This window comes from Oratosquilla oratoria, chromosome 35 (genome assembly GCF_046742065.1).
Source record: "Oratosquilla oratoria isolate Oo_2021 chromosome 35, ASM4674206v1, whole genome shotgun sequence".
NCBI classification, from domain to species: domain Eukaryota; kingdom Metazoa; phylum Arthropoda; class Malacostraca; order Stomatopoda; family Squillidae; genus Oratosquilla; species Oratosquilla oratoria.
The window spans coordinates 16,657,022-16,678,448 of NC_134811.1; the positions used below are offsets into that span (position 1 = coordinate 16,657,022).

Below are 21,427 nucleotides of genomic sequence, written 5' to 3' on the forward strand. Positions count from 1 at the left end.
TGAAGTTCGATAGCATCTCTGATGATAGTTTCCATTATTTTTCCTACGATTGAAGTCAAACTTATAGGCCTATAGTTATTTGACTACATGGATGAAGAAATGGTAAAGAAAATACCAATTATACGGATAAGACCTAAATTGGAGTATGGTGCAACACTATGGGCACCTAGTTTAAAAAAAAAAAAATTAAAGAGCAGTGATAAAAATGGCACCTACACTCTCAAATTTGACATACAAAGATTGGATAAATTACATCTATCAACACTGGAACAGAGAAGAGAAAGAGGTGATTTGCTGACCATTTACAGAATTATGACAGGGATGGAAGTTCTTGATAGAAACGACTTATTAAATGGGATAGAAGAGAAACAAGAGGACACGAGAAGCTAAAGAGGGACAGTTACAAAAGAGATTTGAAAAAGAATAGCTTCCCACACAGAGTGATTGATGTCTGGAACAAACTAAATGGGGAAACAGTGAGTGCCAAAACTATACAAGATTTTAAGAACAAAGTGGATGCGGAGAGATACAAAAATGGGTCACTACGAGCATAACTTTCGTCCTGTAAAATACAACTACGAAATACAGAGAGTGTGTGTGTGTGTAATTTACCTAGTTGTATTATACGGGAAGGGAGCTATGCTCATGGTGACCCATCTTTACCTTTCAGCATTGAGTTTTTTCTTAAAATCTTGACTAGTGTTTCCACACACTTTCTTTATCTAAATTGTTCCAGGTATCCAGTACTCTAGGTGGGAGGCTATTTTTTTCATATCTCTTCTATAGTTATCCTTTTTGAGATTCTTTTCGTGTCCTCTTGTTTTTCCATTGTCCCATTTTAATAACTAATTCCTATTCCTTTCACAATTCTATAAATAGTCAGCAGATCTCCGAGCTTTCTCTTCCTTGTTCCAGAGTTGGTAATTCCAATTTGGACAATCTTTGTTTGTATGTTAATTTAGAGAGTGGGTGCCAACTTTGTCACTGCTCTTTGTATTCTTTCTAATTTCTTTATATTCTTTTTTAGTCTGGGTGTCCATACTGTTGCTGCATACTCCAGTTTTAGTCTTATTAGTGTAACTAATATTTTTTAATCATTTGTGGGGAATTTTATGAATCAGTTTTTCTTATAATTGCATCAACTCCTGGATTAACCTAGTCCTAGAGATTACAACCAAAGCTAAAGCCATATAAGAATATCAAAGTTAGGTTTCATAAATTGCAAAAGAAGACTACCTGCATACAATCTCTCTCCTGTATACTGTAGCCACACATATACAAACAATATTTCTATATCATGAGCTTTTTTCCCCTTACAAGAAGGTAATCAAGCCAAAAGGCACATACCCCTTCCTACCCTCCACCCTCTCACTATCTTCCGATATCTACTATAACAAAATTGCTACCAAAGAATAAATCACTAACATCCATATAATTGGACAGAGGTTCAGGCATTGGACCAAGTTTTCCCCAGCGTCTCTTCGTCAGGTCCACCGACGTTCCAACTTCTTCAAGAGTTCTTCTGGATGACTTAAACTTATGAAGTTTGACTCTGAAATGTAAAAAATAAATAAATAAACAAATGAATAAGAAATTAAACTTTGTTAGATACAAAACTAGCATCTGAATGCCCTAAAATGAACAAGAGATCACAGAGTTGAACAAGATGAGAAAACTAAACTGGGCTGTATGGGATAAACAAGATTTATTAATTGGAAACAGCAGAAGAACATCCATAATAATATTTGCTAAGGGCATTTACAAGATGTACTGTTTCCTTTTATTACTAAAAACTCTAGCAGAAATTCACAAACACACTAAAGTTAAGAGAGGTCAAATGGGGTTGACAATTGATGCTTCAAATTTTACTCTTCATAAAAGCCTCTAATGGAGAAAATTATCAATTGAATACACAGGGGAATGGGGAAAGAGCAACACTATTCAGGGCCATTGTTGAAGCATAAAATTGATGTTCCAGCATTTAGAAAAAGTCTGAGAGAAAATACTGATTGTTTTTATTTCTAACATTGCTCATCATAGGAAACAGAAGATCAAAATTAATTTTAGTTTGTTTACATTACAAAATGTTGAACTTTTACATTACAAATTGCAATTTTCAAAGGTCTTCCACAAGGGTGAGTAATCTCAAAGGTAACTAATCAGGATGATATTGAGGCCAAAATAAAAGTGCAATGGCTTCCAATGTCATAATGTAACATTGGAGGTAAAAGCATTTGCAATTGAAGTGAAATGATTAAATTCTTCCCACGAGTCACGAGTCAAAGTGTCATAACCTAGAATAAAAGCTTGTACATGAAAAAACTACAAGCCTGGATCAGAAAGCAAAAATCGACCACCTTAACCACTTCAATATGAGTCAAATTCTCATGTACAGCATCGGCTGCCATGTGAACAATGCATCACACTACTTGCATTATAAAATATAGTCACTGCTGTATTACTCGTTTTCTTTTATTCCAAGTAATTATAAACACAGAAAACATGATCAAACCAGTTCACAGAATAAAAAAAAAAAAAAAGGAATTGACAACATCAAAAGTGACAACATTTTCACATTGAATGAGAATCAGACAAGAAACAATGGTCTCAAACTGTCCGGAAATAGATTCAATTTGGAAGTACGTAGAAATAACTTTGCCAACCGTGTAGTTAATGAATGGAATAAACTTCCTGCACAGGTAGTGCAATGTAGTTCAGTTCGAAGCTTTAAGAATCATTTAGATAAATACCTAAGTAAGATGCTGTAATGATTATAATTTATCTTATATTATTTGTTTTTGTTTTGTTATCATTTGTCTGTCTGATTTTCATTTATTATTAGTTAAATGTCAATTTATTATTATTTACTATTTACCTGTTTGTTTATTATTTAACTATACCTATGCATTTATGTATTTTATTTGTTATTTACATTATCATAGTTTTTATTTATTATTAATATGATTTTTTTTTGCATCCGACCTAGATATGGATCAAAAGGTCTCCTGTCGGCATGCTCCGCCTTTGTAATCCCTTTGTAAAGAGAAAAAAAAAAAAAAAAAAAAAAAAAAAAAAAAAAATAATAATAATAATAATAATATATATATATATATATATATATATACATACATAAACAAGATTAACACCAGCATCCTTGTGTACCCACTCATGCCTCATGATGCTTATGTAGGCGTCATTGCACTGAAGTGGTTAAAGAGCAAAAATGAGAAGGGCAATCAAGAGAAATGATCTTCTCAATACCATAAAAGCAAGTGAGGCCAGAAAAAATCAAACAAGGATACTATCAGTGAACTGTTGAAAATACAAGAAGGCTGGTTATCTGGTTAATAGAAGGATAATTTTTCAGAGACCATGGAACAACAGAGAACGTGTTAGGCTAAAAGGGGGGATTCTTTTGTCAGAGACATAGCTGAGAAGACTGGAGAAGTCACAATTTTTGACTGGCAGAAAGATCACACCACTTCATGGAAGGTATGTAAGGAACAAGAGATGCAAAAGGCTATGGAAATTACCTTTATGATAAAGGAAAATGACTTGGATGCAACCAATCAGATTGATGATGTGTTGAAGGTTAGGTCAGTACATGAGAAATGGCTCATGTCCAATGAAAATAAATTTCTAATTACAAGCCATAGCAAATGAAGTAATCACCAAGTCTTGGAAGTTAGGAAAAAATAAGTTTAAAAATATTTTATTGGTGGCGGGGGATGGGTGCATGCCTTGGCTGGCTACCTCTCTTGGATGGGGGAAGAAACCTTTTGGTATGTAGCTAGATAGGCAGATATAATTTTGTATAGAGAATAAATTTCAGAACATTTTTTTCTCTCAAATGAAAGAAATATGGTGAAAATGTTCCTTGCTGTATGTGTATTAACTACAAAGATGAACAGGCATAAGTGAAAAGGAAATTGGGGATGATGGAGGTGGCACACAATGAGAGACGAGGAAGGGGAGTGTTATAAATTATATGTAAACTATAGTTGTTATTTATCTTCAACTATTCTGTCTGAATCATCAGTCATGGCTCATAACAGGCTTCATGTGCTACTTTTGAAAAACATGTTTAGTTTACTAAATATCTTGATACCATCAATTTTACTCAGTATCAGACAACTCTTTGTATACATAATCTCCCAAATAAACAATTTGCCAAGAGTACTCAGACGATACAGAGAAAGAATACTTTGGAATAGCCCTGTATCAATCACTAGATAAAGCTGTGAACAAAATAGTAACTACCATCCCCAAGGCAGGCAAGAAACATTCCTACAGGCTCCAAGAAAAAATTCAACCTGGACTACACACATCATTGACTAGCACAACAGTGAAACTATGTGAAAGGACTGTGAAAGATTTTTGGGTCAAATATAATAAAAAGATGAATATTCTGACAAATAGTCAATCTGGAGGGTCAAGTGTGTCAAACCTTTCAAACTTTTACTTGAAATTGAGTGACGCATTCCAAGAGAGGTGTGTGGACTGGCCAAATCCTTCCATCAATGAAGAACCCTACAATATTAGGCCTCACATACACTCAAATAACTAAACAAGTCCTTCAAGACAAACCACCAAACTCAATACCTGGAAAACAAGAATGAGAAAACACTAGAACTACATATAATCAGCAGAGTGGCAGCCTGCAACTTACTATCCAGCCCTAAGATTATATTCTTGGCCTGTTATTTCTATGTTTGACCAAGTGCAACCTCTCAGTTGTATATCAAATTGTCATAAGCAATGGGAAGCTTTTCTTTGTCGCCAACATTTACTTCTATTGAAAATTACTTTCTTAGACTGAAAAAAAAAATTATTCCATACTGGAAAACAAAATATTTGTAAAAATACTGCTTTACCCAATCTAATTTGAATACTATCATACATACATATACCAAAGGCTTTTTCCCCCTACACGGGGGGAAGCCAAAAAGAAAAAGGCATATAAACCATTCCCACCCATTCCATTTCCTATATATTCCACTCCCCTCTGCCCTCCTCCCTCCCTCTTATCTTGGCACCTCCTGGATGAAGGGTCATCCCTGCATCCTGTCCACTGCCCTGGGTCAGAAGCAGTGTCACAAGACACAGCACATCTACAGCAAGGCCACTTCATAAATTTGGTGACACCCCCCCTCTGTCCCCCATGCAGAAAAGGAGAAGATGGGGAGAAATCCCTTCGGGCTGCATCAATTTTTTTTCTCATACATACTTCCTCACCCCCCATCCACTCCCCCTCATGCATCACAGCATCATCTATACACAACCCCTCTCCATTCACCCCTATCTTCTGTCCTCTCCCATCCTTCCTCCACAAACATTCCTCTCTTTTGTAATACCCCTTTCACCCCATCCATCCATCTCATCCTAGGATGCCCCCTCATATTCACTCCTTCCACCTCTGCCTTCCACTTATTTTACTAATCTTTCTTCACTCATTCTTTCCATGTGTCCAAATCATCCTAATACTCTTTCATCAACCCTATCTCCCAGTTCCCTTTCCACCTCTGTTCTCCTCCTCACCTCCTCACTCTATCCAGCCACTTCTATTCATAGTATATATAAATGATATAGACCATGGACTAAAATCTACTGTTTCCAAATTTGCTGATGATACAAAACTGTGCGGAGTGGCAAATGATCACTCAAACCAATTAGATATTCAAGAAGATTTAGATCAATTACAGCAATGGTCTGAAAAGTGGCTAATGAAATTTAACACAAGTAAATGCAAGGTAATGCACATAGGTAAAAATAACAGTAAGTACGATTACAAGTTATTTGGAAATTCATTAACAAAAGTGGATATTGAAAAAGATCTCGGCGTAATTATCAGTAACGACCTCAAATCATCCAAGCAGTGTATTTCAGCCTCTGAGAAAGCAAATAAGATTCTGGGATTGATTGCACGATCTTTTGATTTCAAAAGTCCATCACTCATTAACAAGCTATATAAATCGTTAGTTCGTCCACATTTGGAATATGCTGTTTCCGTATGGTCACTGAATCTCATTAAAGACATTGACAGACTGGAAAAAGTACAACGGCGAGCCACAAAACTGATTCCAAATATCAAAAATAAATCATACGAAAATCGACTTAAGCGCATGAATCTGTTTTCCCTAAAAAAGCGTAGACTCAGAGGTGACTTGATACAGGTCTTTAAGATTTTAAAGGGAATTGACAACATCAAAAGTGACCAAATTTTCACATTGAATGAGAATCAGACAAGAAACAATGGTCTCAAACTGTCCGGAAATAGATTCAATTTGGAAGTAGGTAGAAACAACTTTGCCAACCGTGTAGTTAATGAATGGAATAAACTTCCTGCACAGGTAGTGCAATGTAGTTCAGTTCGAAGCTTTAAGAATCATCTAGATAAATACCTAAGTAAGATGCTGTAATGATTATAATTTATGTTATATTATTTGTTTTGTTATAATTTGTCTGTCTGATTTTCATTTATTATTAGTTATATGTCAATTTATTATCATTTACTATTTACCAGTTTGTTTGTTATTCAACTATACCTATGCATTTATTTATGTATTTTATTTGTTATTTACATTATTATAGTTTTAATTTATTATTAATATGATTTTTTTTTTTTTGCATCCGACCTAGATATGGATCAAAAGGTCTCCTGTCGGCATGCTCCGCCTTTGTAATCCTTTGTAACCCCCATCATACTTCTCAGATATTTCATCTCAAACACATTCAAACTCCTTCTCTCTTCATCTCTCATGTTTTTGTCCCGTACAAAGCTGTTGGCACAATCACTCCTTCATATAACCTCCTCTTAGCATCCATTCCTAGATGTCTATTTCTCATTACACTTTTCAATCCACCAAGGCATTTACTCGCTTCTCTCAATCTAATTTCTACCTCCACCCCCTCTCCTCCCTTTCCTGCCACATTCACACCCAAGTATCTAAAACTATCTACTTCCTCCAGTCTTTCACCCTTAATGCTCACTTCCAGCCTGCTGTCACTCTCTCCCCTTGTACATCTCATCACCTACTTTTGCCCACATTTATCTTCAGCTTCCTTCTTTTACACACCTCAAACTCTGTCACTAACTTCCTCAATCCCTCCTCTGATCCTGCTACAAGCACAGTGTCATCAGCAAACAACAACTGGCTCACCTCCCACTTTTCTCCATTTTCTTTAATCATCTCCAACCCCTGACCCATTACCCTTGCATTCACCTCTCGCACCACCCCATCCATGTAAAGATTGAACAGCCAGGGTGACATAACACATCCCTGACAAAGTCCCACCTTTACCTCAAACCATTCACTCTCTCCATTTCTAATCCTAACACAAGCTCTACTACTCTCATAAAAACTCTTGACTGCTCTTAACTGCTTTCCTTCTATCCCATATATTATATCATGGTTGGTTGAAATATCCTCTGCTGTTACTGCAAAAGTACACACACCAAAGCCCTTTTAAACCTTAACCAGTGTTTCCCAATCTTTTCCATGTTGGTGCCCCCTGGGATTCCAAGTGGATTTTTAGTACCACCTCCACTTCATACACACATGCAAAAACTTTTATCAGATTTTGAACTAAGTAACAAAACTATGCATTCATTTTGGGATGTTTTAGTTATGTCAGCTATATCCTCTAGAAACTGCATGTGTTCCTTTACCTTCATGTTGATGACATTTCACTATTCAGATTTTGTAAAACACTGGCCCTAATGGCATCCTTTCACCCCCTCAACACCCACATAGATCTTCCACATCCACTCTGGGATCTAACAAATTACAATACAATAGGTTTGAAAATTGCATGGTGCAAAATTTCCTAATTCTGCTCTTTAATCAATATAAAATTCATGAAGAGACGAGTTGTGCAAGTCGCTCCAAGCTTATCAAGCCTTTATCTTGGTTAGATATTATATTTCTCATTACACTATCAATATAGTTCGCATGACAACTGATAAATAAAGTTATAAACAAATAAATAGAACTACATTACATATACGTCAGTGGTTATTCCATTACATAACCAATTTTGTATTGTGAAATTATATATAGAAATGTACTATTTGTCACTGAAATGCAAAATCAACATGACTGGTTGAAATGAACACTACTTAACAAATTACAATGGCTATCGAACTAGCAATCATTACACAGAATCACATGACCTGACTCACCTTCACAACAACAGATGAAAACAACTTCTATTAACAAAGAAGTGAAAATTACAAAACTCTAACTGTCTACTGATAGAAGTAATTACCTTGCTAGTTCTCCATGAACTATTGCCACAAGGGCAAGAAACATTACAGCGAACTTCATCCTTTACTTCAGCCCGTAACCCCGGTGGTTTCCTAGCTACGTCCTTCGTACGATGACACCAGACTGCGAATGCCTGGGAGTCTGGTACGGCCGACGGGGTTGCCAGACGTCTTAGAATAAAAAAGGACATATTCTGTGTGAAAAAAAAAAAAACATTTGTAAAGTTGACATGTATTTATAGCCAAGAGTGAGGTATGTAATCTTTGTTCTTTCCTGAAAAATATTTCACACATAAACATAAAATTTATGGTACACTGACGTCTATCGACTAATCTATCTACAGTGAATATTTTGCACCTATAAATAATCAAGTAACTCTTCAGATAATGCAAAGGATTTTTTACTATTAAACATAAACAATTTGTCCTATGCAAGTTAACATTTTCAAGTGTGATTACTTTCCTATATATAACAGTTTGGTCCGATGATCGACTAACTGCATAGCATAGCTGTCAAGACTATCGAATTTAAAATCCTGAGTTCCGTGGCTGAATTTAGTGTTCCTCTTGAACGTGTCTGTTATCTTACGAGAGCCAGTAAAATAATCCAAAGCCTTTATGTGCTTAGTTGTCTTTTCATATTGTCCAAACGCAAATTTTCACAAGTCAGAGAACATAATAATAAAGGAGACTGCAAGATCATAAGGCCTACACTAGGCAGCTCCATATCCATCACCACCTGTCATCCCCATTCATAAGGTTATCTTACCGTTTCTTAAAACAACTGATAGTTTTAGCTCTCAATACATGGTTACTAAGTCTATTCCATTCATTGACCACTCTATTAGTAAATCAAAAACAATTTCATCATTTACAGTAACGGGTACTGTCAATCCAAAGCCACTTGGATTTTTCTCCACATTCCTTCTTATAGTGCCTGGCATCATTGTAATAGAAGAAGTAGGTGAAGAAAGAAATATGTAGTAAATAAAAGGACTACAATAAGAAATTTTGTGATTGTCCTTAAAAAGGACAAACCTAGCAACCCAGGTCTCCTTTGGTTTGACAACTGGATGGTTTCTACAACAAACAAAAGCCGCAGAAGCTTCGTATACGACTGATATACTGTCGTTTTTTTTAACAAAGTGAATTTGTGTACGATGAACGCTATTATACTGGGCAGTATTGATAAAATAATAGCAAACTTTTCCGTAACTGAAATTGAAATTGCACATCAGACTGATAAAGTAAAACTAAATAAAACGCCACGCCAGACAGGATTTCCCATTGATTAAAGCTAAAAAGTAAATTTGTAAACCATTAACAAGATTATTCAATATAGCCTTCACTACAGGTAAATTACCTCGAGAAAGGAAAGTCTGATGTAACTCCGATATATAGAAGAGGTAACATCAAATATATGACAAATTATGGAAATGGTTCTGTGGGATTAAATTGTGGACTTCCTTGAAGCTAACAATTTAATAAAAACCTCACAACACAGTTTTAGAAGAAAACATTAAATTTTGACCAACCCCCTTGATTTATTTAATGTTTTTAGTATGTATGACGTAAGCAAATCAGTCGCTATAATATATTTGGATTTTCGAAAAGCGTTTGATACGACCCCGCACAATCGGCTACTCAGTAAATTATAATCATATGGTATCTAGGATAATATTCACAACTGGGTCAGAGAATGCCTAAATGAGAGAAAACAACGGGTTGTAAGCAATGGGAATTCATCAGCGTTTTCCAACCTTTTCCGACCATAGCACCCCCTGTTGTCATGTCCAAACAGTCCAAAACCCCTATCTTGTTATTTGAAGGATAAAAGAAAGTGAAGTGTACTGTTTGATGATTTATTTTATTGATTCCTTAGAACTGAAACAAATTGACAATATTGTTTGTAGAAGAAATAAGAACACCCTAGAAAAATAAAATAACACAGAAAAAGACAAATATGCACAACTAGGTAATCAATGACATATGCGATTTTTGTGTGCATCACTTCCCAGCACCCCTTATAATTGATTTCAGCACCCCAGTTTGGGAAACGCTGGTCTAATGTAGTGTACTTGACCCGGTTCTATTTTTTATTTATTTATATTATATGGATAGCGGTCTGCTATGCAAAATAAGAAAAAAAATGCGGATGGCAATAAAACCGTTAGTAAAATTAGTAATGCAGCAGATGGGCATTAATTACAGTCTGAGTTATCGTTTGATTGAGTGACAAATGGAATTTAACACCGATAAAAGTAAAGTTGTACACATAGGCAACAAAAACAACTGTAATGTTTATTCCACAAACGGTAACCAACTTCAGAAATCAGATAAAGAAAAAGACCTCGGGGTCACAGTATCTAAGGATCTAAAAACCGACACTCCAGTGCACTAAAGCTTCAAAACTGCCCAGCAAATATTAGGACTTATTGGAAGAACATTTGAACGCAAGATTGAAAAGGTAATAATTACTCTATACAATTCTCTTGTAAGAGTATCGAAATAAACACCATCTTTTTCAAGTAACAAGCGGAACGTCGTACTATAAAAGGCTCCGTCCTCACATTTAGTGTTTTGATAGACTTGTCAGCAACTGTCACTTCCATTGTCTTATAAGACCTAATCTCAAATGCTGTGTTCAGGTTTTGTCTCCATATCTTGTAAAATGCATTGACAAATTAGAAAGAGTGTAACGTAAGATCACTAAAATGATTCCTCGTTTACATGATAAACCCTTTGAAGAACGTCTAAGTGAAATTTATTAGTTTAGTTTATGCAAACGTAGAATGAGGGATGGTTTAATTGGATTCTTTAAAATGTTCCTTAGCTTCGTTAATATGAACCATAGAACTCACAACATGAGTTTTGTTGTAGACCGTATTAATACCACAAGAAATAATGGTTAAAGATAGTCTATAAGAGATCAAACACCAGTGAACAAAAAATGTATTTAACAGCATTGTAAATGTCTGGAATAAACTATCCTTTCATGTTGTGAGTTCAAATACATTTGACCCAAACAAAACGCCTAGATATGGAGCCCCACCTCAGTCTCCCTTATTTCTCAGTATCGTGAGCTTATACACATAGATTAAGTCAGTGGTCAGTTAGTAAGCAGATCCATAAGGTCCAATAGGTCTGTTGCTGTTTGTATCTCCTTTGTATACTACATACACAGCCTGATGTGAAGTACACACTGATAAGATTGAGATATAAAATCTCTTGAATGATGTAATCGCGATAAAAAAGACAACGGAATACACCACAGTATGAATGAATAAAAGAAAACCTGAATTATATGTAAATATAATGATTCAGGTTTTATTTTTGGTGTTTATTTTTTGCTCCTCTGCAATGATTTAAGTATCCTCCTCTGGCGTGACTTATAATTTTTCTATTTTCTATTTCTTACTTCTTCATTTAACTATCCTATTTTCACAGCATCTATATTTTTTTTATAGATTTTCTTATACTACTTTAATTTTAGGATATGTTCTATATCAACCTGAATATGATCCAAAATACAAATAAATAAACTCGAAATACGGAAGGCCCGGGTTCAATTCTCGGAGAGTGCAAAAGTACTTTCATGGCTTCCCAGCCCCTCTCCGCAACGGCGGACATCAGAGGTGCGGTATACCAACGTCACATTCATATGTTAGCACATAATCAGTATGATCGAGCTGATTAGTGGTTTCAGACTTCATTCATATCCACAGCCATTCCAACATAAAAAGTAAAAAAAGACAAACACTTCACATGCATTTCTCATCATACGTACAACCTTACCAAGCAGGATTAAGCTATCGTGGTGAGGTGTAGAGGCTGCTGCACCAACGTTCCCCCTAAGCTGTGCGCATGTGATTCACCATGGTCTTGAATCACGTGTTGGACTCGTGATCGACAGCTATATCCCTCCTGGGAGAGAGCTCAGAGCTCATGTAGAACAATCTATGGGTTACACGCACACACACACACAGCTCCCCGTCCACGAGAGTTGGAGTAACGACTCGTAGCGCAGCAATACTGAAATAATTTCAGCCCTGGGCGGGATTCGAACCCGGACCGCCGTAGTGGCAGCCGGGAACTCTAACCACTGCGCACACATGTTTTACAACTAACGCACATAAAGAAAAAATGTGCTCACACAATGTTTTCAAATGATATTAAAATCCATTCATTAAAAAAGTTCCGCGCAAACATCAACTTATAAATTATAAAAAAAAAATATGGTAACTTGCCAATCGTCAAACCAATAATACTTTTTTTTCCTCTCTCTTCTTACTAGCGCTTCCATTGCAAACGAAATGGCTTTGCCGCCGCCATGGGTGCGCGCGCACATACTTTTGAGAAGGCAAAGTTTGCACACAAACTTCTGCGCACACTCACAGTCACGCCAGGGCCCGTCTTCACCACGTCCTGCCAAAATTGCCAGGACGTAGTGAGGACCGGCTTGGACGCAGTGGGGACGCAATGTGGACGATGGCATGGACGTAGACCAGTTTTGATTCTGTTCAAAATTGATGTAGCGAGAGCCTAAAATACTTAGGACGGAGTGGTGACCGTTTGTTGACGTAGTAAAGATCGCCTCTGGTGTGACTCCTTTAGGGGGCCTCTGTGGAAATCCATCTCGGCTGCATCAATAATGACGGAATAACCTCAAACATTCAAACAAAGAAATGAATAAATTAATACATAAATAACAATAGGTAAATAAACAATGAAAGAATAAGTAAGTAATGAATGAATTAATAGATAGATAAATAAGTAAATGAATGAAGGAGTCGATAAATAAAGAAATAAATGTACATAAACACACACACACACACATGCATGATTATATATTAGGATAGAACAGAATAAAATAGAAGAAAATGAAATAGAATAGAATAACATAGTATAATATATAGAACTGAAATGAAACAAGATAAGTTAAAACAAAACCAATAAAACAAAGAATTAATAAACAACAGAGAATAAAATGTTGATTCCATCACTTAAGTTTAGCTCAGCTCATACCAGTGACTGACTCAATGTCTCGTGGTTCTAGTAAGCGAAGGATGTTGTCGCCAGTCTCATGAGTCACAACACGCAATCATTCGTGTGTATGCGCTCTCTCTCTTTCTCTCTCTCTCTCTCTCTCTCACACACACACACACACACACACACACACACACACACACACACACACACACACACACACACACACACACACACACACACTCTCATGGCGCTGTGGTTAAAGCTCTGGCCTGCCACTACGGAGGTCCGGGTTCGACCCTCGCCCGGGGCTGAAATAATATCAGTATCGCAGCGCTGAGGGGTGTTACTCCAACTCTCGTGGGCGGGGAGTTGGGGGTGTGTATGTGTGCAAGGTCATAGCATTACCCATAGATCGGACCTACGAGCTCTGAGCTCTCTTCCAGGAGGGAAATAGCTGTCGATCACGAGTCCAACACGTGATCCAAAGACCAAGTGAATACACACACACACACACACACACACACACACACACACACACACATGTGAAGATATATTGAGACCCGTCTACACTATCTGTGGCCACATGTAGTTTTATAGCATAGTAACGGCGAGTACCCGGAAATGATAGAGTAGACGCGAGCAACTAAAACACCATTACCGACCGTGGCACTCATGAGCGAGCTATACACAGTATTCGAGCATGGCCACCTGTGAACTACATTTACCCAAACCGAAACCAATAGCAAATTCATAACTAGCTATGACGGCGGCAGTTAGTTGGATTGGACGCCCTGTATGGCATGCAACGACGCGGCGAATAGGGAGAGATTCTAGGTTTCAGACACAACTAGAGAGCCTCTTGTCGTGTCCGGTGGTGATCCTACATATGATAATTCTAGACGACCGGACAGAGCTCCACATTACAAGTGAACCATGTGTTACTCACCGCGTCTTGGTCGTAAGTGAGATACACTGAGTAATGCTATGGACAGAAATGTTACCTTCGATGAAAATGACTTGAAGTATTGGTTCTCTGATATACTGGAAAGCATGAACGTCTAATTTTGTTGATAATCTTATTTACGCATTGTTATATATCTGCTTTCTAGACTTCTTATTTTCAAGAATTTTTCTGCACCGTGTTATTTCATATCTGAAGTGTTTCACTGATATTAGCTTGTTGGAGTTTATCTGGTGCCTTCCTTAGAGAACCTGAAGAGTCTTCTGGACGGTTCTAACAGGATCCACCATTCTCCTAATTTCACGTTTTATTTTCATCATTCATAATCCCTCGTGATTTCACAGCTTATACGCATCAATTATAATCCCAAGTTCTTGATCATAACATCTCTGAAACAGAAATGTCTTTAGGCTTCTTTTTAGATTGTTAAATTTCAGGAATGTCTTTTAAGTCAACTGAGAGCGTGGTATAGATATAACCCTCAGAACACTGATGTAATCTATAGTTTAGCTGGTTTTCGTAAAATTATCTTCCGCGGTTTAGATAATGGTCCACAGTTGATTCTTGACAAATGGACGGCAACTGCAGAATATGAATCAGCACCCGCGTGCTTCGTTGGTATCCTGGATGGGGATTTTATTATCTTTTCTATTTTTTTAATCTCACGGGCCAAAACAAAATGGTCGACGGGGGACGATGTAGCTGATTATGAATACCTCATTTTCTTATCATCGGCGCTACAAAGCCAATCTTGGCACGTAAGACCATATCTTTAGAGTTCGGGAGATAGCTCAGGTCACATGAAGAATTGTCACCCCAGAACGCTCACATGAAGAATCGTCACCCAAGGTTTGTCACCCCAGTACGCCGAATATTAACAGTGGAATAAAGATTAGGTTATACCATCTGAGGTAGCCCTGTTAGTTCTCTGGCATGAACAATGTTTAGAAAGAATTATGCATGTGCAATGGTGGTGTTTCCTTAATAATTTCTTTCTGTCTTAAGACGTACATAATACACTACACCCTCTCTCCCCCTCCCCCCTCTCCTCCATCTTACCTATCATGTATTAAGTGATTGCGCGTGCGTGCGTGCGTGCGTGTGTGTGTGTGTGTGTGTGTGTGTGTGTGTGTGTGTGTGTGTGTGTGTGTGTGTGTGTGTGTGTGTGTTGTTCTAGCTTGGGCTATGTCGCCTTCTATGCTATCCCAAGTAGTTATGTACCTGTATGCGTGTGTGTGTTTATGTGTGTAATAGAGAAAGAGAGAGAGAGAGAGAGAGAGAGAGAGAGAGAGAGAGAGAGAGAGAGAGAGAGAGAGAGAGAGAGAGAGAGAGAGAGGTGGTAGGAATGTAGGCTTAGGGTAGGAGGCACAGAAAGACTGGAAGCTAATATTCTTTACTAAGGTTTCTTGTCACCCCATTCTTCCCCGCCACCCCCTTCTCCTTCGTTCCATCATACCTTCCGGTAGTCAGCTCACTCGCAAGCTTCTCTAATGGATGGGTTTCCCTGTGGTCGGCGTTTTACTTTCATTATTTAGCCCATTAAACTCCGATGACAAGATTCCTTGTCATTTGGTCAAATAAAACAAAAAATCATAAAACACCAAAATGTTTGATCAAACACCAGAAAAATATGACGTCAGTCCTCGCTTCGCGAAGCGAGGACTGACGTCATATTTTTCTGGTGTTTGATCAAACATTTTGGTGTTTTATGATTTTTTGTTTTATTTGACCAAATGACAAGGAATCTTGTCATCGGAGTTTAATGGGTTGGTCTCTCTCGATCTAGAGGTCCTCTCCTTTCTGCTTTCTCCCTCTGCTACCAAATGATCCATCGGTCACAGGTCATCTTATCATTCGTGGTTGGGAATCGTCCTATTTGAAGTTATTTGTTTGTTTGTTTATTATTATTTGCTTGATTTTCATTTATTATTAGTTATATGGCATATTATTATTATTTACTATTTACCTGTTTGTTTACTCTTTAACTATACCTATGCATTTATTTATTTTATTTATTACTATTTATGTTATTATAATTTATTTTTATTTATTTATCATTATTATTATTTTTCCGCATCCGACCCTAGTTATGGACCAAAAGGTCTCCTGTCGGCATGCTCCGCCTTTGTAATCCTTCGGTACTGACAATGCTGTCGGGTAGGTATCCGCAACTTTCTTTTGTTTTAATGGCGGTCCACTATAGGAGTTACGACCTACTCTCTGGGTAGAGATATGACTGCATTTCCTGGAATATATCGGCACAAACATCTCCTAGCATTTTCCTTAAACTCCAGGATATCTGACGACAAAGAAAATAGAGTCAAATCAAATTCAGGTGACTAGGGAATATAATTAATTTGACGGCGGTAAGAGCTGAGAGTGAATACATGTGTGTATGTATGCTACGTATTGGTTGAAAGTACAAAGAACTGTACTCAGTGCAAGATGATTTATGTCGACCGTCTTTGGGGATATAACGAGAGGTAAATCAATGCTAACTTTGAGCGAATGGATATTTGGGCGAAGTTACGTAAGATACACTGTCACGCGATGAGTCAGCCATGTCAAGTCTGGAGATGTATAACACCGGCACACACGCACACACACACACACACACACACATTATATATATATATAAAGTGAAACGACCATATTGCATTCTGTTTGACCCAGGGTAGCTGGTGGATGCAGGGATGACCCGTCATCTATGAGGAGCTGAGATGGGTGGGGGGGGGGGTGGAAGAAGAGGAAGAAGAAGAAGAAGAAGAAGAAGAAGAAGAAGAAGAAGAAGAAGAAGAAGAAGAAGAAGAAGAAGAAGAAGAAGAAGAAGAAGAAGAAGAAGAAGAAACAACAACAACAACAACAACAACAATATTAAGGGTCAGGTTAAAATCTCTTCAGTTCTCAATTGACAGCCAGAAATCAGGAATCTTTTATTCTTTTTTAATTATTTTCTATATCGTGGTGCTATTTCCAAAGCTTAAATGTTTTTTTTTCTTCATGCTTATTTGTCATTTTTCGCGTGATTGCAGCCATTGTAATTCTAGTCAATTTCTGTTTGTCATATTTTTTTTGTAAAGTTGATATCAGTATTACTCATGTATTAGTATTATTATGATATGATTATTATTATCATTTCAAATTTTGTTATAATTATATCATTACTATATTCTTTTTGTTTATAATTCAGGTGTTTTCTTTCATGATGAGTTACGCCAAAGATTATTATTTGTAAGAACTTAATATGATTAACATCTTCTGATCTTAGCTCTATACATTAGTTTTTTCTTCCTCTGCATAATGAATCATGTCTAAAATATTTATTTCAAATATTTATTTTGATTTAACATGTTCTTTTCTTAGTTATATTACTTTTTGTTTACGTGTATCTGGATTCTTTGTAAGAGGACCACAATGGAAATAATTGTCAAATGCTCTATTGTGAAATCTTCGCAATATTACACATTCTATTTCTATCTCTGTGTATACGATTGTAAAACGAAAGAAAGAAAGAAAGAAAGAAAGAAAGAAAGAAAAATGAACAAACATTCACTAAAACATACATTATATGTAACACCTTTTACATTAGTTACCACGTTTATACATTTTTAGGCAAATAGTCTTAACTTTACAAAAAACCGCTAGCAATATATCAAGCAAATATAGTTTTACAACTTCATATCACTGCTATTTGCCTTTTTCTATGATAATCTCTCAAGCACCGTCAACACAACAGATTACTGTACGTTTTCTATGTTTGAGTTAAAATAGAAAACGTATTTTTATGAGTAACTATTTCTATTTGATTTTTCTGGGCTATACAAAACTGGCGTCCAACAATTGTAAAAAATGGTGATTGTATAGGAAAATATAGGTAGTATTTTTCCGAACTTATTCGTCGTAAAAGAACACTATATTGGACTTTAACAGAAAAATGACTGCTATGTTTCCATCCTGGTTGGTGCAACGTCATGAGAGTTGCAGGGGAAATATTGAGAGAAAAACAATTACAGATTTACCTTTTGTATAAGCATTCCGTAGAATCATCACTATATGTTCTTTTGCACCGTGATTGCGAATAGAATTTAGTATTGCAAATCGTTTTACTGAGTCCAAGACTTTTTTGTAATTTATGAAAGCTAAACGATGAACATGATTTTACACACATGCACTAGTGACTGTAAATATGCATATATGTAGGCTACACATTCGTATACTTACTTACTTAGTTTACTTAGTGAAGTTCTGAGGTCGATCCTCACAGCCGTAGTGGACTACCGCTGCTGCCAGTCCTGTTGTCCTTCCTTGCGAGGGTCAGTTGGTCTGGTAGTGTGTTTTGAGAGAACCTACTTATGGCAGTGTAGCCTGGCACTGGAGGCTCGTCTGGCACCTTCCGCAGGAACCTGTCCAGTGCATGTTTGAAGCTGTCCACCGAGCATTTAGTTTTTCTCTCTCACCTCCTTTGGGAGGGCGTTGAAGATTTTTGGACCCTCATGGCCTAGGCTGGTTGCCAGTAGGGTCTTAATCCTCTCCGGGGCTCTTGATGGGAGAGTTTGTCTCTCACATTTACGCCCATGCCTTATACTGTGGTATGGCTTGATTGTAGAGGGCGTGGGGTCCGGAACAAGTCCCTCAAGGATTTTCCATGTGTAAATGGCCCTGTATCTTTCTCTCCTCCTCTGTTGAGAGTATAGGCCTAGTGCTCCCAGGCAATCCCAATAGTTGAGATCTTGCATCCCTTTGATGCACCTGGTGTAGTTCCGTTGGACAGCTTCAAGCATCTGGATGTCTCTGTGTTTGTGTGGTGACCAGAGTTGGCTACAATAGTCCAGTATCGGTTGGATAAGCGACTTCCAGAGGGTAAGCATCACTTGAACCTCTCTTGAGGAGAAGGTCCTTAGGACCCAGCTGGCCATCCCTCTTGCTCTATTTACTGAGTGCATGATGTAGTGTTGGAAAGTGGCATCATCACTTAAGTGAATGCCCAGGCTTTTCACATGGGCTTTTGGTGTGATTTTCATACCTCTCTCCGTGTGCAGCTCAGTGTCGTCTTTAATGCCTTGATTTGTGCCATATCTCAAGACCTCGAACTTCTCATCGTTGAATTGCATGTTGCTGTTGTTGGCCCATGCATAAACTGAGTTGAGATCGTCTTGTAGATGTTGCACATCCCCACTTTCCCGCACAGCATGGCTGATGTGGGTGTCATCGGCAAAAGACAGGAGGGTTGAGTCCACCCTACTATTTATGTCATTCATATGGACAAGGAATAGGAGGGGGCCAAGCACAGATCCTTGTGGTACTCCGCTTATTACCTTGGATTCGGTTGACTTCACACCATCAACTGCGACTGCTTGTGTACGGTCTGTCAGAAAGTTGAAGAGCCAGACTCCTAGCTTCCCCGAGATTCCTAGATCCCTTGCCTTATGGAGGAGGACACCGTGGTCCACCTTGTCGAAGGCTTTAGCAAAATCTAGGAATACTACGTCAACATTTCTCCCCTCCGACAGGTTCCGTAGTAGCCAGTCATAGTGTGCCAGTAGGTTTGAAAGGCATGATCGACCTTTCCTGAAGCCATGTTGATTCTCTTTGATGAGGTTATTCACCTCAAGGTAAGTGAACAGCTTGTCCCTTACACATTTCTCAATTACTTTGACAATATGTGATGTAAGGGCGACAGGTCGATAATTTTTTGGCAAGGTCCGGTCTCCTCCTTTATATATTGGGCTTATGATGGCTTGTTTGAGCAGTGCCGGGATCTCTCCTTTGTCAAAGGAGGCTAGCCACAACATATGTATTGGAGCTGCCAAGACCTCGCAGCATTTTAGGAGTAGGATTGCTGGTACACCGTCTGGTCCTGCTGTCGAGTTACTCCTAAGCTCCTTTATCGCCTTTTTGATGTCCTGTTCAGTCACTCGAATGTTGGTAAGCTGGTTCAGGTTCTTGGGCGTCTGGTTGAAGAAGGTTGTGGGATCAAGGATTTCCTTCTGTGTCTTAGGTATGCTGAACACACTGTTATATTGGTGTGCCAGTATCTGGCAGGTTTCCTTTGGGGCATCTGTTATAGTGCCTTGTTCTGTCACTAGGGGCCCAATCTGTGACTTGGTTTTGAGGAACTTCTTACAGTAGCTGTAGAAGAATTTCGGGTTGTGCCTTATGTTTTCTATAGCTTGGTGTTCCTCTGTTCTTCTCTGCTCCTCGTGTGAGTGTTTAATTTTCTGCTCTATGTCCTCTATTTTTGAGGAGATTATGAGCCTTTGGGTCTCATTGGTATTGTTAACGAGTTTTAGGTTGAGGTTGGCACGTTTTCGCATAAGGATTTTTCTGTCTCGCGGGATGGAGTATCTGCGATCCTTTTTGTTGCTTTTCCTTGGCACATAAGCAGTGCACACCTCCAGCAGAATCCTCAATAGTGTGTTGAGAGTGGTGTTGGGATCAGATCCCTGCAGTTCCAGTTTCCAGTCTATCTTCCTGAGGTCTTGTTGTAATTGATCCCAGTCTACCTTTTGACTGAAGAAGTTGAAGCTGGCGAAAGGTGTCATGTTCGGAGGAGTCATGGAATCCTGCGGTGTCTTACTTTTGATGTAAGTTGTGTTGATGTAAACTATATTGTGGTCAGAGAAGATTGTTTTCTCTGACCTGCAATTGCTGACCGACTCTTGATTATTGGTAAAAAAGAGGTCCAATATGTTGTTCCTTCTAGTCGGCTCCATTATGTGCTGGTTTAGGAACAGTTTATCGGCGATCTCTAGAAGGAGTTTTGCTTGGGCTTGATCTTCTAGAGTGCCCCCACTGGATCTACCATCAGGCCAGCATATAAAGGGGAAGTTAAAATCACCACAGATGATGACATCTGTCCTGGCATGTGGGGTGGTCTCTAGCACTTCGTTCAGTTTTTCCAAAGCTTTTGAGAAGCTTTCGAGATTGCACTGAGGTGGGCGGTAGCAGTTTACAATTATTAGATTTATGTTGGTGATGTGTAAGACTAGGAGTTCTATCACCCCGTTTGAGTGGGATAATAGTGTCTTGGTGTGGGCAGCTAGATCGTGCCTGAGGTAGACCATTACACCACCATGGCTTCGTCCCTCTCTGTCAGCTCTATATAGGGTGTAGTTGGTTATTCCTATCTCAGAGTCTTTCACGTTGGTAGCCAGGTGAGTCTCCGTGAGGGCAATAAACATTGGGTCCTCTTCTAGCGTTAGTTCCTTCAG

The 21,427-nt window shown here is 38.1% G+C and overlaps 2 protein-coding genes across 2 annotated transcripts in view; both read right to left on the reverse strand.

The window, feature by feature from the left end:
* cathD (cathepsin D) overlaps positions 1-8,425 on the reverse strand; it is a 30,093-nt gene extending 21,668 nt beyond the window's left edge. The window contains exons 1-2 of the mRNA XM_076174059.1: positions 8,269-8,425; positions 1,426-1,552 (exon numbers count right to left, since the gene is read on the reverse strand). Coding sequence (XP_076030174.1) covers positions 1,426-1,552; positions 8,269-8,327 — 186 coding nt within the window. The 5' untranslated portion in view covers positions 8,328-8,425. The remainder of the gene's footprint in view (positions 1-1,425; positions 1,553-8,268) is intronic.
* Positions 8,426-11,379: 2,954 nt separating this feature from the next.
* The window catches only part of LOC143018680 (uncharacterized), a 10,102-nt gene continuing 54 nt past the window's right edge, over positions 11,380-21,427 (reverse strand). The window contains exons 1-5 of the mRNA XM_076174267.1: positions 19,532-21,427; positions 16,434-16,515; positions 14,257-14,296; positions 12,662-12,906; positions 11,380-11,468 (exon numbers count right to left, since the gene is read on the reverse strand). The exon at positions 19,532-21,427 is cut by the window's right edge and continues 54 nt beyond it. Of these exons, the coding sequence (XP_076030382.1) occupies positions 11,380-11,468; positions 12,662-12,906; positions 14,257-14,296; positions 16,434-16,515; positions 19,532-21,427 (2,352 nt within the window). The remainder of the gene's footprint in view (positions 11,469-12,661; positions 12,907-14,256; positions 14,297-16,433; positions 16,516-19,531) is intronic.